General features: G+C 36.6%; 1 protein-coding gene across 3 annotated transcripts in view; it reads right to left on the bottom strand.

Moving 5' to 3' along the window:
- Window positions 1–3054: 3054 nt before the first annotated feature.
- Window positions 3055–25524, bottom strand: part of FBXL4 (F-box and leucine rich repeat protein 4) — a 35089-nt gene continuing 12619 nt past the window's right edge. For all 3 annotated transcript variants that reach the window (XM_063311792.1, XM_063311800.1, XM_063311808.1), the window contains exons 4-8: window positions 22961–23205; window positions 19928–20141; window positions 14717–14788; window positions 12934–13246; window positions 3055–7858 (exon numbers count right to left, since the gene is read on the bottom strand). In XM_063311792.1, coding sequence (XP_063167862.1) covers window positions 7695–7858; window positions 12934–13246; window positions 14717–14788; window positions 19928–20141; window positions 22961–23205 — 1008 coding nt within the window. In that variant the 3' untranslated portion in view covers window positions 3055–7694. The remainder of the gene's footprint in view (window positions 7859–12933; window positions 13247–14716; window positions 14789–19927; window positions 20142–22960; window positions 23206–25524) is intronic.

Genomic DNA, 25524 nt, shown 5'->3' with positions numbered 1-25524 from the left:
ATGGAAGGAAATGAACAACGTAAGAGTGTTTACCTCTTCCACCTAGGGTTATTTAATTATATTATAGCTTATATTATCTGTGGCGCGGTCTTCTCATATCTAAGAGATGACTAGGAAATGGCAAGAAACTTTTCTAGCATCCATCAATGTTGTCTTCATCCTGAAATCATTATGCTTCTCTTCTCCCACATTCCTTTCCCACTATTTTCAGACATGGGTATGACTTAAAGATCAGATTTCTAAGAGTTAGAAACTCTCAGTTCTAAATCTAATTTTCACACTATCAGTAAGATTTTAATATTATTTGAGGGGAGCAAAAATGGACTTAACATTGGCTTCCCTACAGTTTTAAGCCAACAAAATCTCCTTTAAAAGTGACATATCAGATTCTACTCTTTCTCTCCCTTGTGATATTGTACAATATGAGAAATATTTTTTTCTTTCTGTGTATTTTTCTTGTATATTCTCCTCCATATTTGACATTATTATTTCGAGTACTTTTCCATCACTAGCAGCCAAGAAATTAATCAACCGTTAAGTGCAATTCAATGGTAGGGAAAGGAAGGGGAGAGGATTCTAAACATCTTTTCATGAATATAGCACATTACCCCCCTCCTCCAAAGCAAAATATTCATAAACAACATAAATGCTGAATACTTAACATTCAAGTTCATTTTTTTTTCAATTGATTTTTTTAAGGAGGAAAGCAGCATTGATCATTTAAATTATGTTCTTTCATATGAAGTGTTTGCAGTGGTTTTCACTGTGAAGAAAGAACTATATAAAATAACACACAAAAATGCAACTTTGACGAAGTAGCAATTATTATATTTTTTTCGATTACAGATTTAGAATACAGGGAGAATTATGTGCAGAACTTATCCTTTGGGGTTTTTGCATGAGAACTTGCCTTCCTTGGGCCCTTCATCAAATTACTGCCTTTCACAAAGTAATGTTTTCTGGACTTTGAAGAAGAAATTAAAGCAGTAACCAATAATTTGGATGTTGTAACAGAACCTCTAACAACACAAGCAACACGATTTTAGACCAATCCTTTCTATCTCTAGTAAGATAGACCTAAGGGAAGGGTGTCCACAGTGGAGTGATGTCAAAAACATCAAATTGGTGGTGGCCGTGACTGCATTAGTGCAGATGAAAACAAATGGGTTTGATCTCATGACTTTCTTTTGGAAACCACCCCTACCACCCCCAGCAGATGCTCCTGGACTAAAGTCTAAATCCATGAATTGGAATAACTCTCTTCCCCTTGAGGCTGCTTGGAAGCCTTTCTTGTTTTGAATCAGCAGCTGTTGGGGGGGGGGAGGAATCTGTAGAAAGGAAGATGATCTTGATGGAGATATGCATGACCCATTGCCAGAGGACAAGGGGCAAAGCATATTTTAGGTCCATAAAAGATAATATTCGGAAGCAGCTCAGACACAAACTTCCCTAATTCACTGGAATGTAAGAAGGGGGAGAAGGTACAGCACAATCAGACTTGTAAGATTCTATTATAGCCACTGTCAATAAAAGTAGTTTTAGCTTTCTTGTAGAGTTGATTTCTTGGTCTTGTCTACCTAGTGGGACTGACAGAATCCAAGTTCCTCTGACCAGCCAAGAAAGCTAAGAAATTTTGGATACAGATTCACACAATGATGCAAAGGATTTTAAAGACTAATATTGCAAAGAAACCAGAACTCTTTTTATTGGGATTTATGGACAATGAATTAGAAAAGACTTATGGTAGAATTGACTTTGTATATGGTAACTACAGTGATATTATTGTATGCACAACAATGGAATAATAAGGAAATCCCCACATTGGAGGAATGGATTGTGAAAATGTCAGAATTCATAGAAATGGCAAAATTGACCTGTTTGGTCAGAGAAAAGAAAAAGTTTTCTGAAATACTGGAAACTTTGCATGGACTTTTTGCTAAAAGAAGAAATGAAATGAAATGATTATTTATGGATTTGAAGAAAGTATGTAAATATGGATTATTCATGGATCTTTTAAGAAAGATGTGGATTAAATGAGCAGCTGAAGTGACTTGTGTAACATCTAAGTAAGATTGTAATTATCTATTGAAAAGGTCAGAAGTTATTCATGTATTTCTTTAGCTTTTTTCTTTTCTTGCACTTTCCTTTTTTATTTTGATACGTCTTTTGCTCTATGAAAAAAATCTTAATAAATTTAAAAAAAATTCTTCTGCCCAAACTATGAGGCAAAATTTCCAGAATGCAGGAGTAAATCTAACCCCTCCATACTCCTGGGTGCAGTAACTGTACAGAGGGCTGTTACAGTTCGTATGTCTCAAGCATCATCACTTTCCTTCAGACTGATCTTTCTTAGATGGGCCTATTCATGGTTCCTTAGTTCCTACTATCTCTTTTGAAGCCTAATCTTTCTGTATAACATCCATACATATTTTTCTTGCTGCTGTACATTTTTAATGGCCTCTAAATATTATTATAAACAGATTGTTTTGGTGCCAATTTGTGTATTGGGGAACATCTCCCAGAAGGCCTTAAATTCCCTTGAGTTCCTCTATTAGTAAAACAGGAGGGACATTTTTCTTTCTTTTGGCCTTGTCATGTGTCCCCTAAGCACGTGACTGGGTGTTTAAAGCCCTGCCCCTTTTTAGCATGCATTGCATGCACATAAGAAAGGGGAAGGGCTCTGCTTACCCGGTCGCATGTGCCATTTTGAAGCCAGTGTCTGTCACTGTGGACACCCTTAGCCTTGCTCCTCTGAGTCTGGGTAAGAAGGTGGTGGCAGCAAATATTATCCTGAGGGCAGTAACCCATGCATCATTCGGTCATTCTGGTTAAGTGCGTTACAGCTCTTTGACAAATGTGTGTGTGGAACTTCTGTACTGCAGCCCAGAATCACTGAGCTCTGTATCCGCAGGATACTTGAAAGACTACTTTCCATTTCCAAGGAAGCTTTTCTTCAAAGACCGGGTCCAGTCACTTCAAGATCCAATCACATCCCACCCACCCCCAGATGTTAATCTTCCACATTTCTTTCAAAGAGCTCCAATGAAACATTCATTTGAGTGGTAACAGCACAGAGTATTTTATCAGTATTCAGGATAATGAACAGCAAACATACAATCTTGACAGAGTTTAATTCATTTTTGGACAAACATTATGGCTCTAGTCTAGTTTTTATGAAGCACAGTAACTTTGGGATATAAACAGAGATAGTTGTATCCTAAATAAAACATTTTTTTTCACTGATTTCAGTGACAGTTACTCTCCACTTAAGAATCCTTCTACATTCTGTTGGTTATAAAAATGGAAGGCACAACTTTTAATCACTATTGTCTTAGTATTATTTTACAGTTACATATATCCATATGTTTGTTTAAAAATCAAACATGCTCACCATGAGCAACATAGAAGTTTTAAAATATTAATATTTGTAAATATGCACAATCCAAATGAGCAGTCATCTCATGTTACAGTATAAATATGTTATGTATAAATATAATCCTTAATTGTACTGAATTCATATTTCAAAATATATTTTAAAATGCAAAACAAAAAAAGCACGTTTAGGGGCTGTCAGCAAAATAGAAAGTCCAGATTTAAACCTTTTAACAACTGAATGACACAAACACACTTTATTTTATCTATGTGATCACATAGGCTAATAAACAAAAATATGGAAGAATCTTAAATTGAACAGGATAGTGCATGAATATTGCCAGTTGTCACTGCCACAATGGAGAAAAAAGTTCCAGCAATCACTGTATACCTTTTAGTTGTCAGTAATAATTGTCTAAACCCAAATAAATACAGTCATGTACCCTAATACCTGACCTCCAGGGGAAAAATCCCTTTTCACTAACCATCCTATATTATCTCCAATTCACAGAAATAACTGAATGAAAGAAACTGGACTGACTCTCTAGGGCAGCATCACTGTCAGGATGTATAGATTAACACATATTCTCCTTTCAGATCTTGAATTTTCTGCAGAATGAAAAATTTTGAAAATGTACATTAAAGTAAAACAGATTTTCTGTTTTCTGAATGTTTCATTAAGTGTTTCAAGAAAAAAAATCCAACTGATACTTTACAGTTCTGTTAAAAAAAAATGCCCCCTTTTGGATTTTCTGAATTTTTGCATCTTTGCCCCTGAACGTTCTCAGAGCTTCACATGTGTCCTTCTGATACATGAAGGGAATTTGAGTGAACAAAAATTAGGAAAGTTAGGTAATTCTTTATTTCATTAAAACAAATCATCCAACTTACGATGGGAAAAAGCAATTGACTTAATTGCTTCACTTGATTTAATTAAAGGGATAACTAAGGCCAGTTGTAAGTATATTAAACAATCAGAATTTGCCATGAACCCTGGCCACCCTCTTTATAGTGGAGTTCTCACCACAAAGATCCCAGATGCACATTATGCCATACTAAAAAATTTTTTGAAGACCACTGTAAAAAATCATTGATTCCTATCAGCCGCAAAAGGTTATAAAACCATTTCTAATGCTCTCAGGCTCCACCAATCCAGACCCAGTTTGAAACAGTTACATCTTCTCAAGAATGGCCATCTGTCAAAATCACTCCAATAGGATAGAATAAAACAATCCAAAAAAGTTACAAAGAGCCATGGAAAAATATCCAGGGATCTGCAGACCTCTCTTACTTTGGCCGAAGCCAGGGTTCATCATTCAGGATCAGAAAAATAGTGGGCAAAAATGAGATTCAAATGAGAATAGCAGGAGAGGAGCCATGGCTAACTAAGAAGAACACAGTCTCAAGTTTGCTAAAAAGGCAATTTCACATTTGCTAAAAAGCACCTAAATAAATCTCCAGACTTCTAGAAGAACATTCGAAGGAAATATTAGTTTAAAATGGAACTTTTGGAGCTATATGGGTGTTATTATGTATAAGAATGGCATACCAACTGTTAAGCAAGGAGATGTAAGTGTCATGGTTGGGGATCTAAATATCTTGCTCTCACTGAAGAAAGTATAAATTCTGTTTTCTATCAGAGAATTCTACAATAGAATATCAGGTCTTCCGTCCATCAGCTGAAGCAAAAATGAATTATACAGCATTATAATTACTTCAATCAAACACCAAAGTCTACAAGAAAAAGTCTAAAACTGAATGAAGAACAAATTCAATGTTTTAGAACGGGCAAGTCAAAATCCAGGCCTAAACCCCATATAAATATTGTGACATGACTTGAACTTAGCAATTCATGCTAGAGGGCCCTCAAATCCTGAAGTAATTCACCATGAAAGAATGGATCAAAATTCTTACAAAGTAATGTGAGAGATGAATCAAGTGTTCAGTTTATTACAGCTAAAGATGTTGCATGTAGCGACTGAATCTAAAGAGGCAAAGACTGGATCACTTTGCTTAATTAATAAATGACACAAGTACTAAACCTTATTGTTATTTATTCATTCAGATTCCTTTTCTGTTAGCAGGCTCCACATGAAGCTTTGATAAAATTCATTGCAAAGATACGTAAAAATTCAGAAAACCTGAAAAGAGGCAAGTACTTTTTCAGAGAACTGCACATTAATACTTTGGATCCCTTTTTATTCAGGAAACCCTCCTTACTGATCTTAAGATTTTTGTTGAATACTGTATTCAGCACACAAGCATCTTTCTTAAGAATGAAAATACATTCGTGAAGAAATACTTACTGCCTGCTTTACTGTTGGCTCTGAAGTAGCATCAATAGAGTGCAAATACAATGCAAAAATAATTATACATGTTTAAGTCCCAGAGAAATGAAAGGAATAAAACCATCTAGAGATTCTGACATAGAATCTAAATCAATAGTATCATGGTAGTTCATATGAAAACAAGTATTTCAGAAATAGGACTGACAATGTAATCGTGATTTTCCTTGGCTTGCTTCATGATTAGTTTTCTCAGGAAAAAAAAGAAGCTTTCTCAGAAACGTTTTTCTGTCATCACTGGCCAAAACTTAACTTGAGATGGGAGAGAGAAGAGGTGGCAGCAGTGAGGAAGGTTGGCAATAGCCTCATGCTTAAATTCTAGGTTTGATCAGAAGCAACCACTACTGCCAAAAAACTACATTCTATTTTTCAGATGTTTCTGGGTGACTTCATTGAGCTGGGGAAAATGAAAGCTACAAGAGTAATATTTTTGAACTGCAGTGGATTTCCCAAAGATTAGTGAAATGTTTGTTTCTACAAGAGCTGACTTAATAATCTGAATTGGAAAGAACAGAAATTAGTTTCCAGCATGCTTTAAAATCAAAGTATGCATTGTAAGAGGATCTGTTATGTGCTCCTGATCACTGATCAAAACTGGTGGTCTGTCCACTAGTGAATTGTAAGGTTCAGTGCTAGCACTACGGATAAAAAATTAAAAGACTACATTCAGTGTTACACAAATGAACATTTACTTGGCCAAGTTGGCTTCCCTTCTTTCCTCCCTCCTAAATCCACAAACAGTCCATGAGAATCTCCCAACCCTCTGGAGAGGTTTGGAGATCATGGAAAGAGAAGTCCATCCCACTAGAAATATAACTCTGGAAGAAAATGGACACAATTGAACACAACTCAAATATCTGAGTTATTTTAGACAAAGCTCAAACAATTATTATATGAATACGATTAATACGATTAAAGAGACAGAAAGAAAAAAAGATATAAGTTATAATACCGATAATTTGGATATTTCATTTTATGTGTAACAAAGAGTTCCAACCAAATTGCTGTATAAGTAAAGACACTGCTTTAAATATGTTTTCAGACTACTAATCAATTTGGGAATCCATTTTTTTCTGCACAAATGATTATTGGATTAAAGTTGGCAATCCTTATCATATTAATGCAGTTCTAAACTCTCAATTCTAAACACACTTGCTAATATTCCACAATAATGACACCCCTTAATGTTGTACCTTGTACTGGAATTCAAATAGTGAGTAAAGAGAAACACTCCAAAAGGCACACTACTCTTCTTCCTCCTGCTTCATGACTGATTATATCATAACAGAAAAGACAAGATAGGATATCACTGTAGTAAGAATTTCCTTGCTACCAAAAGAAGCCCCCCAAATGAAATTTGGGGAGAAATTCTCAGCTCCTTGAGAGACTGTCAGGGAACTTTTGGGCTGTTCTCTTCAGTCTAGTGAAACAGCCACTTAAAAATAAATATATAAATAAAATATTATATGGTAAATAAATTCCAAGATAATCAACTAATTATACTGCATATACTAGAAATGCCAAGGCTCTCACTACAAATACCAGTCTGAATGGATTTATGAAACTATTTGAATAAAATAGATTTCATACTTCAAGACATTCATGTTCTAAATTCTTCCAAAGCACATTTGCATCTTAAAAATGAATGTCAAAACTTAAAATGATTTTATCTTCCACTTCTCAACTGTATTATTTTAATACTAATATCCTAGTAAGATTAAATGCTTAATAAACATTTACACGTATATGCTCTTCCATTTACAAGATGCTTTACACTTTAATCATTTGCCAAGTCTAGTATCAGGAATAATGGTTGACCATTATTTAAATCTTTGATTTCACACTTTACCTTCATATTATGAATTAACCTTTTCCCCATGCCTCAGAAAAAATATATTTTCTCTTTGAAAAAATAATTACAAATTCACAGGAAGCAGAATTATCAAATCAGTTCTATATAGCAGCATATGAATTGAGTCACTGAGTGAAGCTCTTCTTGATGAGCACATTAGGAAAGTTGGCATTCAGTTCTAGGACAACTCGGTTATCAATTTGTGAACAGAAGGACACATCAAGTAAGGACAATTCTTTACAAGACTCCAGCAATTTTCTTAAAGAAGCAGGGCTTACCATTCTTGTGCCTGGAAAAGAAAGAGAACAAAAAGTTAAAGAAACAAATTAATATTTAAAGAAACAAAATACACTGTGCTACTTAAGGAAAGCTATAATGTTCCTAATTAATACTAAGCTTTACTTTTAATACTTTTTTCCTACTGCAACCCATAGTAAAAAGTAGAGCATTTCTAATACCTCCAAATGTTATTTTTGTTTTATACTCTGAATTTCTTAGAAGTCACTTTGAATGCTGGAATAAATAGAAAGTGGGAATATAAATTAAATAATATTGAGCCAATATGGAATAGATATGAAAGAATCACATCTTCATTCAACCCTACAATTTACTGGATGGCTTGGCAAATCATAACATTCACACTATTTAATCTCATGAGTTTGTTATAGGGGTCCATTTTACCCCCTTTTGCACTAACTACTCTTTCCCTTTTCCAAAACAACTAGAGAGTCTGCTCAATGAACCTGTGTAGTATTGATTCCATCATATCAGTTATGTGGGCCAGTTAGTATCACAGTTACCACAAATGCTGATTACAGAACGTGCAGCACAAAAATCTCCTGTGGTAAAATGTGGCTTACTTAAGGTAGTAATGTGGTATATCTGTGCTTCAGGCCAAGTGGTAAATAGCAATGACCAAGACAGCATAGCTAGATTGTAATCTGTTGCATATTTACAATGTAACTACAAGCCTATCTTACTTAAAATGAGTACAATGTGAACAGTAAATCTTGGCTAGTACGCAGTTCAGGATGATTTCTCAGCGTCATATTTGACACTGATTTCATTTAAGGATAAAGTACGTATCACAAACATACTATTTGAGTGCATATTCCTTATTAATTGAAGAGTCTTTGAATAAAAACAAATAAAATTAGTTGTATAGTATGAGCAATATTGTATTGTAGAAGATGAACAACGTTAGACTGTATTGTTTTCCCCTACTGGGGATTATACCATTGATAAATAATAAAATAACAGCAGCCACAGGTACTTCAGACTAACGGTGGAAAGAAACTAGGCTAGCAACAGGAAGGGCCCAGACAAAAAAGCAGGTTGGCCATCTCCTTCCCAACAGTCTGAATACAACGACTGCATTCAGAGGGCTTTTGAATCAGGCCAAGCTCCTTGTGCCCCATTTTCTGACTTAGAGGGGAAGAATGGTTGAGGAAATCCTCATAATGGAAACGCTGAGAAATACAGGTATGTTACTGCCTCTCTCTAGCGGGGGTGATGTTTTTAATGTGCTTATTTCTGTACAGAAACTGAGTAACTGCTTTTTGAAACTGTCAAGTAAGCTGATGGTTTTGACAGGCACAAGGGGGACAGTTGGAGCTTTTGGCATTCTAGGAAAATGTGGGAGGCATTTTTTTAGTTTATAGCATCTAAGAAGCAGTTAAGTATTCTTGTACAAAAGAAGAATGCATTGTTGTTCCTCCTTTCATGCCTGAATGGTTTTACATATTAGGGCTTTTAAATGTGTGTGAACTTTGCTAGAATTACTGTTTTTAATTCAATGAACTGAGATAGCAATTTAGGTAGGGTGCATACAGATGGTTAAACCCACCACATTCTCCTAAACTGTACTTTATGCTGCCTGGCTGCAGTCAAAATATCAAGTGGAAGTTTATTTTTCTGGAGCATGTTTTATGCCCTTATTTAAGCATAATCCAAACATATGTTGCAGTTTATGTGATCACATAATGGTTCTGCATATGTTGCTCTGCAAGCAAAGAACAGAACTATACCCTTTTCACATATTACCCATCTTTGAACTTCAGTATTAACAAGCATCTCAGTATTAGCAACCACAAAGGAAGAGGAGGGGAAAAGCAGGGATGGAGGTAAGCGACACCTGAGCACTATCCAAAAGGGGAGGTGATGTTTCCAAAGGCAGACAATTGGCAAACTTGTACATACAGACATTTCTTTTTTTATTTATTTATTTATTAATCAAATTTATCACCGCCCATCTCCCAAAAGGGACTCTGGGCAGTTTACAATAAAACATAAAGAAAAATATAAAACTGTAAAACACAATAATACACAATACAACAAATATAATAAAAACCTCGATGGCTGGAAGTTCTTTATGATTTGCAGGCAGAACAGGATCCTTCTAAGAAACTAACCATCCCCAGGAATGGCTACTCTCCCTCCCGCCCCAGGCATGATAACAGAACCAGGCCTTTAGCTGTTTCCTAAAGTCCAGGAAGGAGGGAGCCAATCTCACTTCTGGGGGAAGGATATTCCAAAGGGCAGGGGCTGCTGCAGAGAAGGCCTGCCTCCTGGACCCCGCCAGATGGAGTTCTCCTGCAGACAGGGTCCCTAGCATGCCCTCTCTGCATGACCGGGTGGGATGGGTTGATGTAACGGGGAGGAGACGGTCCCTTAGGTAGCCTGGACCCGTGCCATGCAGGGCTTTAAAGGCGATAACCAACACCTTGAATTGGACCCGGAAGCAGACTGGCACCCAGTGCAGCTCGCGGAGCAAAGGGGTGACGTGTGCTGCTCTTGGGAAAGCCAAGATCGCCCGCGCGGCTGCATTTTGCACCAGCTGGAGCTTCCGGATACTCTTCAAGGGCAGCCCCATGTGGAGCGCATTCTTCATTTGTACCTACTATCTGATTGGCAGGTATGGGACCAGGGTCCGGAAATCCAGGTTCAAGCCGCTCTCAGCCACAGCAACTCATCTGGGCCAGTCATTCGCTCTCAGCCCAAACTACTTCACAGAGTTGTTGTAGTGGGGAGAAGGAGCGACTCCTCCACACACTGCCTTGAACTCCTGAATGAAAGGCATGGTACAAACGTAACAAATAAATACCTCTCCAGCGTAAGTATTTTTGCATGGACTCCTATCGTCATGAGATTTAAACATTTTACTGCGGAACCTTTTTTCTCTTGCTGTTAATTTCTCATTATAACTGACAGCAGGAAAGGGAGACCCGAGAAAGGATAAAACTAGCTTGTTGTCAAAAGAGATGTTGAAAAGAGATTTGTTCTTCTCTACAGAAGAGATTTAAATGTTTTACGTGGCAGAAATTTAACTCAGCAAGGTAGCATATTTTTGTGCTGGGTGTGGAGAGGGGGTGTACTGATGCATTTAACAGCAGCAGATGCAGATTTTTCTAGTGTTTATGTTGTTTATTTATGGTTGTAATGAAACCTTGAGCACTGGAGAGTTCTGACATCAATATTTAGAAAGAAACAATAACATATTTCATATTTAGCTACAGTCGTTCCACAAACATTCTGCAGCAGTAACTTTCAAGGTATTTTGTACAGTGAATTAATACAAAGTATACAAACAAATCTATCACTTAAAAGGACTGCAGTGATGACAAACCCAACAAATCACTTTCCCCCAAAAAATGAAGGCCGTGATAAGCATCCTGGAACTGGAAAAGAAGCTGGCCACAAAAAGGTCGCCTATATCTCCTACTAAGCTTCCTGCCCCACCTGTTTTTTATTTTTATTTTATTTTTAAGATGAAGCTGAACATTTTTCATGCTTCAAAATAAAGTGCTGACTTCTAGCTCCACCATGCCTACAAGGACCTCCAAAGCACCCTTAGAAAATAAGAAGGGTAGACAACGGTACCCCGGCACTTACTTCTGAAAGGCACTACCCTTCCAGGAACACCAGCAGAGTAAACTGGGAGAAAGTGGAGACATTCTGAAAGTCTCACACAGACAGAAGAGCGCAGCAAGGAGAGTATTTTGCCCATGAGGCATCTAACATACTTTGGCTTTTTTCTGACAGTGCGTGGTGTGTTTGTGTGTTTTTACAATGGGTGTGTGTGTTTTGCCTCTGTGTCACCTGAACGATATAGCTCCATTATTTGTAAATTCTTACTTACAATAAAGACTGCATGCAAAATAATATGTAGGCATTGTGTCACCTGCAAATGTCAGCCAATGAGTCAAGTATAATAAAAGAAAATAGCATTAAACTTCCACTGCTGACGGAAAATGCAGCTTGTGTAAATTATAACTAAACCAGCAAAGACTGTTACTGCATACACTGCTTTATTTTTTCCCTATAAAATTGGGATCGTTTTATGGGTAAGAGAACTTACAACCAAGCACAGATATGTAAGTCAGAGTAATGTAATGCAGTTAGAAGGAAAGCTTCCTGTTCTCTGTCTTCCTTTCCACTGTCTTCTGAAAAACCTCTTTGGAAGTCAGGGAAGCTCCAGAATAATGGGGAGGAACATAAAAGGATAGTAGAAAATGGGAAAATAAGCTAACATGAATCTTTTGTCCCCAAGGTTTTTTGAAAGTTCCCAAGCCTCCCAAGTGACTTGGTGGGTGAGGTCGTAGATTCAAGTTTCAGCAAATGATAACACTTGGCTAAACGTGTCTGGGCTCAGAAGTAAAGCAAGATTAGTACTTGGATGGAAACACTATCAAGGAACACCAGGGCTGAAAGCCAGACTGGAAACTCCAGAAACATCCAGGTTAGTGGCAAACTACATTAATATACAGAACTACACTTTTAAGTATGTAAAACTGTACAATCGCAGCACAATTGACAATTGACATTTATTAATTTTGAAATTAACATTTAAATTTCTTTTTAAAAGAAGTAGTTTTGTTCTCTGCTCTTCAAGAAACTCTTTTATCATAAGGTTCCCACTTCACAAATATATCCTGTCATGCACTATTACAATTCCAAGAGTTTCTCAAAGCTGGCAATAGTACTTGAATGGATTTCAGGAATTCATTAAAACACACACACACACACACAACCCTAGATCTTTTGTTTTTTTCAAAAGAAAAAGTAGCAGCAAAAGAATAAGTAATTAGACAAATGTTCTCAATTTTGTTAATCAAAGAATTTGGAATTAAACTGATTTATCCCAATACCAATGATTCTTTGAAGCCATGAAGGTCTCTGGTATCAACTGCTTTTACGTAGCAATCTGTTATCAGGAAAGAGGAGATCCCTAAACATAGTATTTCAAAATCACGTCTTTATTCAACCCGTAATTTTGCATCTCTATTCAACCCATTATTTTCTCTTCTGACACTGATAACAATAAATTAACTTGCAGGAGAATTAAATGTTCTTGTGGTTACTTACCCAAAATATCAAGCTGCCGAAGATTAGTACAATTTGCAGCAAGTTCCTCTATGTCAGAGTCACACACAGACCGGTTGGCTGTCAGAAAGAGCTTTTGCAAATTGGGGAGTTTACGGGCAAGTTTTGCAAAGCAGCCTGTGCTGCTCTGAAGAGTCGGGCACCAGCCAAGGTCAAGCTCCTCCAACCGTGGACAGCCAGCAGCCAGTTCTGCTATTCCATTTTCAGAAATGTTTTTACATCGCCATAAATCCAGTGTTCGAAGTTTTTTGCATTTCGCTCCCATCATACTAGCTATTGTGTCATAGTCCTCAATCTGTCACATTAAAAATATTTTTTAAAAACAAATTGTACTATCTACTCTCACTGTAGATATCTAATAATATCTATACTTTTTCTAGGCTACAGGTTCAGAATAAAAAAATAAGTATCAGCTATTTAATTGACCTGCAAGACCTTGTAGCCAAAAACGATTCCTGTTCAACATTCATCAGCAAAATAACAATTTTTAGCACACAATTCCATTCAACATACAGTTGGACTTTTAAGCCTTTGTGTCCTCAGAGATAGAAAATTAAAAAAAAAATAAAACAATTCAGGTGGATCTTCCTTAAATGGCTGCTCTAGAGTTTGTCTGCTGAAAAAGTCCTGCTTCAAGTCCTGATCCCCATATTTTTAGTGATCCCTGGACTTGAAGAACAATTCCAAAATGGGGAAATTATCTGGAAGAAAGTTATCAAAATTATCATCAAAAAGCACTTTAAACTGAGGTCACAAGCACACTGGCCAAGGAGTGAAATTTGCACAGTATAAATGTAATATGGTCTAGACTGACTTTACTCTTACTTTGAAACTAGGTAGTCTCATTTTGAACTAATGGAAGTTTCTAAGCTGTCTCATAACAGAAGCCATTGAGAGTACATCGCAGTACAGTAATCTAATACACAGGGTGATTAGAGAATAAATTACTGAATTCAATTCTTGGGATTTTTTCCCAAACTGGAGGAGAAAAAAACAAATAACATGCAAAAAAACCAGGAAAACTTCAATAGGTTGGCATTATATACCACGCAAGAAATTAAAAAGTAACGTTTGTAGAAACAAGTTTTGTTTTCACATCTACATCAAGTAGTAAGATATGCTAGTATTTATGCAGAGAAAAGAGTACACTGAAGTGATATGTAAACTATCATATTTATACAGAGAATCCTGCATGTGAACAACCTGACACTTGAAAATTCTTCATGGATTTGTATTTAACTAGCTACACTCTATTGTTTATGTAAGCCAAATTTCAAACAAGGACAGATATTTTTCTTTTTTCTTTTCACTTATTCTGTGGTTGTAGATCTCAAATAAGCATTCATTTACATATTCCATAACCATAATGGATAGAACAAAGTCAAACATCCTTGGCTTAATTCTTGAAACATTTTCTCCTTCAAATGAGCTAGAAAAATCTGGATTGAAAATAGAGCCTTAAACTCAAAACTCCCAATATTTCTTATAGGAAGGCTTCATAACAGAGAGTAACTGTTCATGATTTTTGTGGGGGTGGGGAGGTTGGATTATAAGCTTCTATAATTCCTGTCATACAAGCAAAATGGTCAGGCCCAAGATAACCTTAAATCTGGTAAATAAGGGCAACTTTCAAGCATATACTCACACCCTCAATCAGCTACAGGTGTATTTGTATCAGAAGAAAAGTTGTAATAAATTGTTAATTCTGGGACCAAGCCAGTAAATTTGGGCAGCATCATCACATGTCATAACTTTAAAAACTTACCATCACACAGCTCCCCAGGCTGAGGTGCTGAAGTTCTGAACAGAAGTTCAGAATGCTGAGCAGTGCTGTTTGCTGTCATTAGGGAACACATCAGAAGCAAATATAGAAAGCAAACATAAAGAAGAAGGGTCAATTAGACATTAAAGGCTGTCACCACTTTCCCTGAAATTCAGCTCAAAACCTAGGAAACAGACACCACAAATACCATTTAATGAGTCCCCAGATGCTCTAACCATTGATTGGCCTATAGTCAAGGTAATCATTACAACCCTTTATATAATAAGTCACTGTGGATATGGTTTTGCATGCCCTGAAGACACCTTTATTCCCTTGACCTATCAGCTCTTTTCCCTCAGGAGAACTCTTAGAAGTCTGGTAAGTTCAAACAACAAGCAAGGCCAAACCAAAAACACAGAGGGCTGGTGACATCCTAGAAAAGCAGAGCATCTCTGACATTCAGTGATCAGCTACAGTCTGATGGAACTGCCAATAGAGTCACACAGCATCAGGATCGAGTTGGTGACTTTAATGTCACAGGATGGTCTTGCTGACAAGGATACTGACAATCATTGAGCACCTGTCACAAGCAACATGCAGATGGAAACAAATATAACGTGCACTTTACATTCATGTTGTTGCCATTTTAAGCATGTTCACAGTGAACTGCCACATCATGAAAGAGAGAGAGAGAGAGAAAGAAACAGACTGTACCAGAATATCAGATGCACCTTGAAAAATGGCTACTTTGAATTTATGGATAACTTTTAACACACACAGGCATGCATACTATACCAACTCAAATTAGCAATTTATCGTTTCCTAAACATTTTCTCTCTTTCCAATTATTTTTTTAGATGTTATAATTCTTAATTTACAAAAACTGACAGGAAAAGAATAACAAAGACAAGCAAAATTTATGCATTGCTTATAGTGCAGTAAAGATTCAAATCTATTGCCTTTCAATGTAATCTCACAAGTTGTATATATTCATTTGATTTAAGTCTTTACAAAAGCTCTACCATGCCTTTTCAGGATTTTTAGCGAATAAAATAAAAAGTTACATGAAAGAAAACTGACAAAAACTCATTAAGTTTTATAACTTTGCCTGATTTTCCAGTTTTAAACATGAGTCAGTCTACCTGCTGCAATGTGAAGTTAATATGATAATTGCCAATACAGCTATTTAGCACACACAAATATAAATAGGTAACTTCCTCAGTAACATCATCTGTCATCAAGTTGAGCCATGAAACACATGACAACCCATTCTGAGCCACCAAACAAATGACCACACATTCTGAGCCATGACAGAACATGGCTTAGTGTAGTTTAAAAGTTAAAACACTCTCCAAAGATCCTCCCTCAAATCCATTTTCCACTCAACTGAGATCATTGGTCTTCCCATGGTGGTGCTTGGGCTCCCAAAACATAATGCAGTTCTCAACAATCAAAAAGTTCTCCACCCTTGACATGGCATTACTAGCTTCTTGAGGTTTTTACGTATCAAAGATGGAAAGAAATTCTGTATATTTCAAACACTGATTGGATCTTTATCCTAGCAGTCCTAAGTAGAACCTGAAACCATTACTGCACTTGGTAGGTCCTATTTCCTTTTCTTTCTTTTTTTAAAAATAATTTTATTAAATTTCAGAAAAAGATAAAAGATACAGAAAAACAAAAAACTACAAAGAAGAACTAAAAAGTGTAAAAACACAAGAGAATTGTTTTTTAAATAGATTACAAAAAGAAGTGACTTCCAACTTCAAACATCAAGGATATACAGCGATTTGGTAGGTCCTATTTTCAATACAGGCAATCCCATTTCATCTGGACTATAACTCAATGCTGATCCCAGTTAATTCAAGTATTAGAAGTATATAATTGATATTTTTCAAACAGAAACTTTGGCTTCAACACAAAAGTGCAAACACAAATGGAGATATACATCAGATCAAGTATACACATGCACACAATTATTACATGGTTCATAAGAAGTTGACAATATACTTTTATTGTCCATTGTGCACCTTAAATACATTCAAGCCAATAAATTCTGGATGCATGCTATGAATGCATATTTAATGAATAAATTAAATGAATAATGATTAAAGCTATGTATTAGCAAATGGTGAGACCATTACACAAAAATATTCTGTGTATAATAATTGCAAGATTACAATTGAACAGAGTTAACCAATTGGCTGATTATAACAAAATTATAAATTATGTTAAGTAGTCCCCAAAGTTAAGAAGCTTTTAACAATTATTTACAATCAGAAGATGAATTGCATATTGTGTTCTGATTCTGGAAACCACTCACTGCATTTTGTGAAAGAATGCAATAATTGGACTGTGTAAACAGAGGACTTTATATCTTTTAAAGGTACTTCTAAAGTTGAAAATTGGACCATTCTTGGCCATAGACATTCAAAAATGAGAGACAATGGGCAAAATGAAATATGGTAGCAATTAAGTTGCAATCAGAGGAAGTAATTTAAGACTGAAAATCATACATGCTATTACATATGTATTTTCTTCTTACATTTCTTTGTATTAAAAAAGGAGCATTTTCCATTGGCAGCAATGGAAAAAATGCATTCTTGCAGAATGCTGACTGCATACGTACATGTAAGTAACTAGCTGGTGAAGATCAGCCTAAAAGCATTTTGTTCAACAGGTGGCTTCTACCTATATTACTAACAGGTTCTATAACTGATGAAGAAAAAGAAATAAGCAAAAATAACACTTTCATGGTCTTGGAAATAGCAAATGTCTTATGGTTCTGTAATAACTGATAGAATACTGGCATTTTTAGTATGCACATTGTCAAGAAACTGCAATTATTATAGATTTCTGAAACAGGGCTGATTCTTCCTTAAATGAATTTCAGGGCAACATTCAACATAGCAATCAACATAACATCAGAGAGCACACCATACCACACATGCAATAAAACTGTAGGAAGTAAATCATATACAGACCACCATATATAGCCATGTGAAAATGTAAGTATACCCCACTGATTTTTTTTATTTTTTCAACATGTTTCAACATACAGATACTTGATTTTCATTTCAAAAATACCAATAGATGAAGGGGATATAATACAATGAATATCATGCACCATTTACATTTTGTAATCCATTCTGTAATTTAAATAAACACCAATGCAAATTTCACATGTGGAAAAATTAAGTATACCCCTATATTTATCACTACCGCAAATACCTAAAATTAGTATCAGGTGCAAAAGATCACGTGCAAATAATTAAAACATTGTTAGAGAGGATCTGGAAGAGACCTGTCTTATTTAAACCTCAGACATTTAGTTTGATACATTCTTTGTTGTTGACGTGTGTGGTATCATCATGCCCACATCAAAAGAGCTCTCTGAGGCCTTCAGAAAAAAGGTTATAGATGCCTATGAGTCTGGGAATGGTTTTAAAAAGGTGCCAAACAACTGGACAGCAATCATTCCACTGTCCAGAAGATCATCTACAAGTGGAAAAGATTTCAAACAACTGTCAACTTGTCCAGGCCAGCAAGTTCAGCTGAGAGCAAAGTGTAAGATGCTGAAAGAAGTCTCTAAGATTTCAAAATTTCATCATGTGACCTACAGGTAGCTCTTGCTGCTACTGACGTCACAATGCACGAGTCTACCGTTAGAAAGAAGCTGCACCAATCAGATCCATATGGGAGGTGTGTGAGGAGGAAACCTTTGCTGTCCAGAAGGAATATCAGGCAAGATTGCAGCTTGCTGATGAACACCTAAGCAAAAACCAGGACTTCTGGAACAACATGCTCTAGACAGACAGGGAAAAGATGGAGGTATTTGGCCACAGCGCCAGAGGACAAGTTTGGTAAAAACCAGAGACAGCATTTGATCAGAAAAACCTGATACCAACTGTAAAACATAGTGGTAGAAATGTTATGGTTTGGGGCTGCTTTGCTACATCGGGGCCTGGGCAGTCACCATCATAAAATCCACTATGAATTCTTCACTGTACCAGAGGGGTGCTTGAGGATAATGAGACCATCTGTCAGAAGATTGAAACTCAGCTGAAAGCAGACTTTGCAACATGACAATGACCCTAAAAAAAAAAGAAATTGAGTGTTCTGGAATGGCCAAGTCAAAGCCTGAATCTAAATCTCATTAAGATGCTGGGGGGTGATTTAAAACAGGCTGTGTATGCAAGAAACCCCTTAACATCACACAGCTGAAAAAAATTTGCAAGGAAGAACGGGAAAAAATTCCTTCCAGTCAATGTCAGAGATTGATAGACAGTTATAAGAAATGCTTATTTGAAGTTGTTTCTGCCAAAGGGGACAGCAACAGGTATTAGAGGTAAGGGTGTGCTTCCTTTTTCCACAGAAGGAAATGCCTTATCTGTTATTATTTGTTGTTGAATAAATGATTGCAAAGTCCATTTTTCATAGGTCTTTTTTTTGTTCAATCACATCACCTTTATCTATATATTGTTTGAATGACAATAAAATATTGGTATGTCCACATACCTTAAAAAAGAAAATAAAAACTTTACATGGGGTGTTCAGGTAGTCAACTTAACAACCCTTCATTTAGTGACTGTTCAAAGTTATGGTGGCACTGAAAAAAGTGACTTGCGACTGGTCTTCACACTTACAACAGTCACAGGATCCCTGTGGTCACGTGATCAAAATTTGGGCACTTGGCAACTGTCATGTATTTATGACAGTTACAGAGTCCTAGGGTCTTGTGATTGCCATTTGCCCAGCTGGCTTCCAACAAGCAAAGTCAATGGGGAACCACATGATCCACTTAACCACAGTGATTCACTTAATGACTGCCACAAAAACTTTAAAATCGGGTGCGGTCACATGATGCCTCACTTAACAACCACACCACTTAATGACAAATTTTCTGGTCCCCACTGTGGTCATAAGTTGCGGACTACCTGTACTTACTTTTTCACATGACTGTACTTTAAGAATCCTTAAACTGATGTGAATAAATATGCAGTGACAGCTAGGAATATTTTGATACTAGCAGATCCAATGCAATTACTATTTATACCAGAATTAGTCATTATTGAGCCTTTCAAACATCACATTCCAAAGTTTCTCTTCCTCTGATGTTTACTATATGTTTAAAATAGTTTACTATGTTTTCACTATGTCTTTACAAAGAGTGCATTAACACTGGTTAAGGTGAAAGAAAAATGATTTTTGTACCTCTATTTTTGTTCGATAAAGAATTAAACGTGTAAGGTTGAACAATTTGGCAATGTGGTTGAAAGCCTGAGGTGGTAGTTTATCACAGGAGGAGAGATTTAATTCCTGCAGATTTAAACATGTGTCAGCAATAACCTCCAAACAAGCCTCATTGAGGAAATGGCCACAGGATAATTCCAGGCGCACTAGTTCTGAACCACACACTTTCAGGAACCTGTAAAAAGCATATACGAATCAATTCAGCAGGAAAAGAGATGCATTTGCTTTCAATTGCTTATAAAAACTGGGTAAATTCCCAGTAATTACCCATGCCATGTCTTAGTAGCTCAGGAACAAAATTATACATGCCTAACAAGGAACCTTTTTAGCATAGCAACAACTTCCTCCCAGATAATTGGAAGGTAATCATAATCAGCTCCAGGGTCCAAGACAACCCAGCTAGCTGAGGCTTCTTTGTCACAGTTGCAATGGGCCCAACATGGAAGCATTTCAGATATATTTAAATCCATCACAAGTGTCACAAAACTGGTATTCAGAAGTGGTGTGATGCATTTGAGGTTACTGAGGCTCAAAATGCAGCATCCCATTATATCTGCAAAAACAAAAGCAAAAACAACTTCCTCCAAACTGTCATGTAATTATGAATTACAGCTGACAGTTGGGTTTCATAATAATTGATATATTGCATTATTTGTATTCATTTACTGCATTCCTATTCAGTGTTTCCTGTGAGACCTTGAAGTCACATACATAACGGTACCCCCTACAATTTTATCCTTATAACATGAACCCTAAGAGATAGATTGGGCCGAGAGACAATGATTAGTTCAAAGCACCCAGGTGATTTGAAAAGGAGACTTGAACACGGGTCTCAATACATCTGGACCATTATACTATCTGGCTTTCACACGTTCTCTGTTTTGACACCTGTATCATAGTTCTTGGTGTTGCACAGATGTACAGTTCAACTTCGTATTAGATTTTTCGTATGTCCTACACAATGCATCCCCTGAATTGGAACGCACAGATATCCTTGTCACTGTCAGGTGCAATACAGATGGGGAAAGCCCAAGGAAACAGGAGGATGTTGATGCTGGGATAGCGCATCAACATTATTTTTCAGGACAGAAACTGATCCATGCAGCCTAACCAGCTTATATTATTCAACTGAGACAGTTCAAGCAAAACATGAAAACAACAGAACAACAACAAAAAATCATTAAATGCAGCAGTCAAATTACTCTACATGGTTAAAGTAGTTAGATTTTTAAAAATCAGAATAAACTAATTTGTTTTGATTCATTCATTGTTTAAAATGTTACCAACAATAAAGATTTTTTTTTATTTTTAAAGGGGGAATATGCTTTAATGTAGACATATTATTTCATGTTGTCAAAGCATTTAAACAGAATTAATGCCCTGTTACAGAAGAAACAACAGCCTCTCACTATTGGTATTTCAGGCACTATCAAATACATTTACTGTTGTCAAAAAAGAATTCTCTCAATTTAATTTATTATATAAAGAATCTGTATGTGATAATATACCTCGTCTATTAAAATGTCTAAAGCTTACTGATACAGCACTATAAAATTATTTAGCTATATTGCATTAACATTGTATGATTATACATGATTTATAGTCCCATTTAATATTTCTCAAACTCTCAGTCTAGCTCAAGCAAAGAAGATTAGTATGCTTAGCAATTTTCACAAATGAAACATTACGACATTCTTATATAGCCCTATGGAGGTGGACGTTATCAATAAGTTAAATTACCTTCAGCCTTGCCTCAGGATATTGAAATGCCTGAAGCATTCTGTCCTCTCATGGTAATACTTCGTTAGCTTGTCAGCTATCTTAGATTACTACTCTAATTTGTTCTATTTCTTATTACTAATATATATTCTACTGATACTTATATTTTCAGAAACATAAACAACATGTCTGCCCACTCCAAAGTATATATTAACACTGAATGATGCTCACTGAAGGGCACTTTACTCATTGGTCCATAAACTTCAACAAGATATATTATAGCTTTCTGTACAGTGTAAAAATATTATAACAATGTTTATATGCATTATTATTGTTTGAAAATATTTGTCAATTATTCAGCCTATAAATTGCTAATTTTAAAAAAGGGGAAATGCATTTTAAAACTAAAAGTACAAACTGATTATAGCCTATTTTCACTATTTACAGAATTTCCATTATCAACAATAAATGAAATAAGCAGAATTTTGGATGTGTTCTTGATCAGTGTTTTCTTAGATAAGTGTTTGAATGTACAAAGTAGATCGTAATGAAATCTGCCATTTTCAAGCCAGTGGCAAGACGTCCCAGAAAACAATAATGCTGGGATGCTGCTTTTCACAAAAGACTGCAGGGTTCTTAATGCAACTTTTCCTTGGTCAGTGTTTTGTATTAGATTGCTATTCTCATATAGGTTCAATGAACTAAGGATTTGCAAAGGCTGTAATTTTCTACCCCTAAGCAACTTGAGCTTCATTTTTGGCCCAAATAAATAGTTCTCCTAGAGAAAAACTTATTTTCCCTCAGCATCAGATAACCTAGTCACATTCCTACTTTTTCCCTATAGGAGAAGGAACTCATAAACCATTCCAGCAGCCATTCTCTTTTCTACTGTCTTTACGTACAGCTTTAGGGTCAGATGTTTGGCAGGTGGGAAAAAATTGAGTAGGAATACAAAAGATAACAGAAAAAAAATTGAGCTTTTCCATTCCCACTATTGAAGAAATGATCAGAACAAAATCAAGTACATGAAAAAAAAACCAACCAGTTGCTAAACTTGCCTGCCAGATTCTCTCTCTGCAACTGGATTTTGTATCTTTACTACTGCAAATCCATGACTAGAAATAATTTTCCAACCTTCAACTATTGTGGATTGACTACCATCATGTTAGTAACTTTTATTTTCTCTGACTGTTGGATAATCAGATAAACAGGATGAGAGAGTATGATTCTCTTATATTTTATATAATACAGTATATCGCTATTCAGAATACTGACCTGCTAAAAGCAGAAAATGAAATGGTTCCTCTGTTCCCAGTCCAAGATAAATTAAGCCACTGGACCAGGATACAACGAGACTGTAGGTATTCTAAAGCTGTGTCATTAAGCCTTGCCCAGTATGGTTGCAAACTGAGATGAATATATTGTAGTGGATCACAACAATGCTGATATAGTAGCTTACATGTCTGTGATAGTCTACACAGATCTGGGACTGTAAGGTGACTCAAAATCAACTGGATGAGCTGAATTGAAAAACAAGAACAACAACAGTAAATTATTCTATCAAAATCATATTTTTATCCTAGGTAAATAAATTTTCATTCTAATTAAATTAATCTCCCCAACTTCATTTCCATTATTTCACTGATTTTTATTTTAGACAAAAAAATGCAGGATACAGTTTCTGCACTGCTATATACACTTCTATTTGGTGCTTGCTTTTAACCTTATCTTTCAGGCTTAATCTGGGGTGCATAACTGTTCCTGCACTAAGGGCTGTACTTAGCCTTAAATGGCATACTGGTGGCTACACTCTAAAGAGTTGAACAAGACCTAAATCTGATATGATTTCAATTATAAAGAAATTATAAAATTATATACGCTTACTCTCCAGTCATATACAAGTAGTCCTTGCTTAACATCTGCCCTGTTTAGTGACTGTTGAAGTTACAGTGGCACTGAAAAAGTAACTTTATGACCAGTCCTTGCACTTATGACCGTCACAGCATCCCTGCAGTCATGTGATCAAAATTCAGGCGCTTCATAACCGGCAGGTGTTTACAACTGTCACAGCATTCTGCAGTTACACGATTGCCATTTACGTGCTTCACAGCTGGCTTCCGACAAGCAAAGTCAATGGAGAAGCCAGAAGTAAAATCACAACTCAGTCACATGATGTCTCATTTAACAACCTGCGATGACTCATTTAACTGAATGGGAAATGACACTGTAAGTCCATCGCAGTTACATGATGTTTCACTTAACAATCACATCACTTAGTGACAGAATTGTGAGTCCCAATTGTGGTCGTTAAACAAAGACTACCTGTATTTTTCTCCATCAATCATATTGAAAATTACAACCTGATAATCAAAACTGGCTTATATGAAGGTTTTTGTGGGAGCGGGGGGGATGCCTTCGAGTCACTGTTGACTCCTGGCAACTGCCTGGACTAGTCCCTGCAGTTTTCTTGGCAGTTTTTCAGAAGTGGCTTGCCATTACCTGCTTCCTAGGGCTGAGAGATTGTGACTGGCCCAAGGCCACCCAGCTGGCTTTGTGCCTAAGGCAGAAATAGAACACATCGCCTCCTGGTCTCTGGTTTGATGCCTTAACTACTACACTGATACTTCTTTATATGAAGTATTTTTTACATATTTGAAAACTGAAACTTTTAATTCTATTTTTGAGTTGAGTTCTTCTGCACATTTACTGAAATCAGGGATTTTTATGTCATGTTTATTATGACCATTATTGGGCATGATTCAGCTGAAATACCTGTAAGCCCTTACTTTCAATGGAACAGTAAATCTTAGGCTTTCTTCACTCTTACTGAATTAAATGTGGTATGATTCTGTCTATAAAAATGCATCTAATAACCTCATATATTATATAGGATTTGAATACAGTATATAAAATTAAAACAAAGATTCATGTATCAGTAGCTCAACTGAAGTCCATCCTACCTGTTATTTTTTATGTTGCTAAAGAGCCTAAAAAGACAGATACATAGATCTGAGTACATCTAAATTGGGTCTGATTTTAGAGAAACGCTTATGAATGCTGTGCTTTTTGGATTCAAAGACATAAATATGCTTCACATTATACAAAAGCACAAAGGTACAGGTAGTGCTCACTAAATGACAGTAATTGGGACCAGAATTTCCATCGCTAAGCAATGTGGTCGTAAAGTGTGACATCGCTTAGCAACAGCAATCCCAGCAGTCCCAGTTGCCATTGTCAAACAAGGATCACAGGTCATTAAGCAAGGACCTCCTCACGACTTCCTACCAGCTTCCAACAAGGAAAGTCAATAGGGAAGCTGGCAGGAAGTCACAAGTCCTGGGTGGCTGCAAGCAGTCCAGTAGGCGGGTAAGTGGCTGCTGTGGCATGGTGCCAGCACAGCTAGGTGGGAATGGCTGCTGTCGGGTGCGGGAGGGTACTCAGGTGGCTGCTGTGGTGTGAACGTGGCCAGTCCAGGGGTGGCTGCCACCAGGTGTGGGAGGGTGCACAGTCAGTTGTCGCAGAGCCATGCAAGCAGGGCTGGGTGGGCGCTATGGTGCTGCAGGCAGGTGCTTGCTACAGAATACAAGATCCCTGGAAGAAAAAGTGGCGGGAGTAGGAGCAACTTACAGGAGCAACTTGCGACCTTCCCTGACAACTTCCCCATTGACTTTGTTTCTGGGAATCCAACAGGGAAGGTCACAAATGGCGATTACGTGACCGCAGGACACTGCAACTGTCGTAATCTGAATCTGAAGAACTCCAGAACTATGATGTCTATCACTTGAAAAATCAAATTTGGTATTTAATATAGGGCAAAGACAAAAATTCACACAATACCA

Source organism: Candoia aspera, chromosome 1 (genome assembly GCF_035149785.1).
Source record: "Candoia aspera isolate rCanAsp1 chromosome 1, rCanAsp1.hap2, whole genome shotgun sequence".
Classification (NCBI taxonomy): domain Eukaryota; kingdom Metazoa; phylum Chordata; class Lepidosauria; order Squamata; family Boidae; genus Candoia; species Candoia aspera.
This window is presented reverse-complemented; position numbering and strand designations above follow the sequence as displayed.